General features: G+C 39.7%; 1 protein-coding gene across 1 annotated transcript; it reads left to right on the forward strand.

Moving 5' to 3' along the window:
* Nucleotides 1–392: 392 nt before the first annotated feature.
* On the forward strand, nucleotides 393–962 carry LOC112422702 (uncharacterized). The gene has a single exon (XM_039826903.1). The coding sequence runs from the start codon at nucleotides 393–395 to the stop codon at nucleotides 960–962; it is 570 nt and encodes a 189-aa protein (XP_039682837.1).
* Nucleotides 963–1,340: the final 378 nt, after the last annotated feature.

Raw genomic sequence — 1,340 nt, forward strand, 5'->3', positions numbered from 1 at the left:
AAACCGAAAGGAACAGCTCCATTGGAAACTAGTTATATTTAAGGTATAGGGTGCTTCCTACGAGAAGTAGAAACTCAAAAGAATACCTATTGGGAAACAAGTAATATGGCTGAATATTAGCTTGTATGAGCTGTCAATTAAGTTTTAGTTTAGACAGATCCCTTATGTCAAGGGTCAACATCATTATTATCATATGTTTTATAATAATTGATTAGGATCTTTTGGGATTAATTCTTGATTCCTTATGTCAAGGGTCAATATCATTAACATGTAATATGTACTAGAATCGTTGGAGGAGTCTCCCTGTACATATATATAGAGTCTGTACTTGTGTGTAAATATATGAATTAAACAAAAACAAATCAATAAAAAGGTTTTCTGTCTTTTTCATTATGGCATCAGAGCGAGATAGTTCTGAGGAATCAGAACATTACAATTCTGAGGAAGAAATTCTGGAGAAGAAAAATCATGCCTCCGGAAAAGGTAAAAAGTCGCACGCCATTGATCCAAGCTCACCATACTATCTTGGTTCCTCAGACAATCCAGGAACTCCATTGGTGGCGGCAGTTCTAACTGGCGAAAACTACAGAACGTGGTCACGATCGATGAAAACAGCACTTCGAGCAAAATTGAAGCTCGGTTTCATCGACGGAACAATCTCAAAACCAGGGAAGAAATCAACAGATTATGTCAATTGGGAGAGAGCGGATTCAATGGTAACGGCATGGATCATCAACTCCACTGATCAGAAACTGCATAGCAATATTTCACATGCATCAACCGCAAGGGACATCTGGCTCGATCTCGAAGAACGCTTCGCTCAAACCAATGCACCAAGGATTCATCAACTATGGCATACGCTCTGCTTAATGCAGAAGGAAGATGATCTCAGTGTCACAGAATTCTACACAAAATTCAAAGGTCTTTTCGATGAACTAAGTGAGCTTCAGCCACTACCATAATGCACACGTGGCGCATCAAAGGAATTGATGCGGAGAGAAGAAGAACAGCGACTTCATCTCTTCCTTGGAAGCCTTGACAATGAGCAGTATAGCCATGTCAAAGCAACCATCCTTAATTCTGATCCTTTGCCTCCACTAAGACGTGCTTTCAACCATGTCTTGAGAGAGGAGGCACGCTTTTCTGCAGAAAGTGAGAAAGGAAACAACAAATCAGAACTAGGAACAACTTTCTATTCTTCAGGAAGTAGGCATAAAGGAAGAGAAGGATATAGGCCTAAATGTGAACATTGTGGAAAAAACGGACACATCAAAGCAAAATGCTATGAGATTGTTGGATATCCATCACATTGGAACACTAGACGCTAACAACGAGGAAAT

The sequence above is a fragment of the Medicago truncatula genome, chromosome 6 (genome assembly GCF_003473485.1).
Source record: "Medicago truncatula cultivar Jemalong A17 chromosome 6, MtrunA17r5.0-ANR, whole genome shotgun sequence".
NCBI lineage: Eukaryota > Viridiplantae > Streptophyta > Magnoliopsida > Fabales > Fabaceae > Medicago > Medicago truncatula.

Bases quoted from the DNA above. Each gene is read 5' to 3' on its own strand.
- LOC112422702 (XM_039826903.1), top strand. From the start codon at position 393: ATGGCATCAGAGCGAGATAGTTCTGAGGAATCAGAACATTACAATTCT.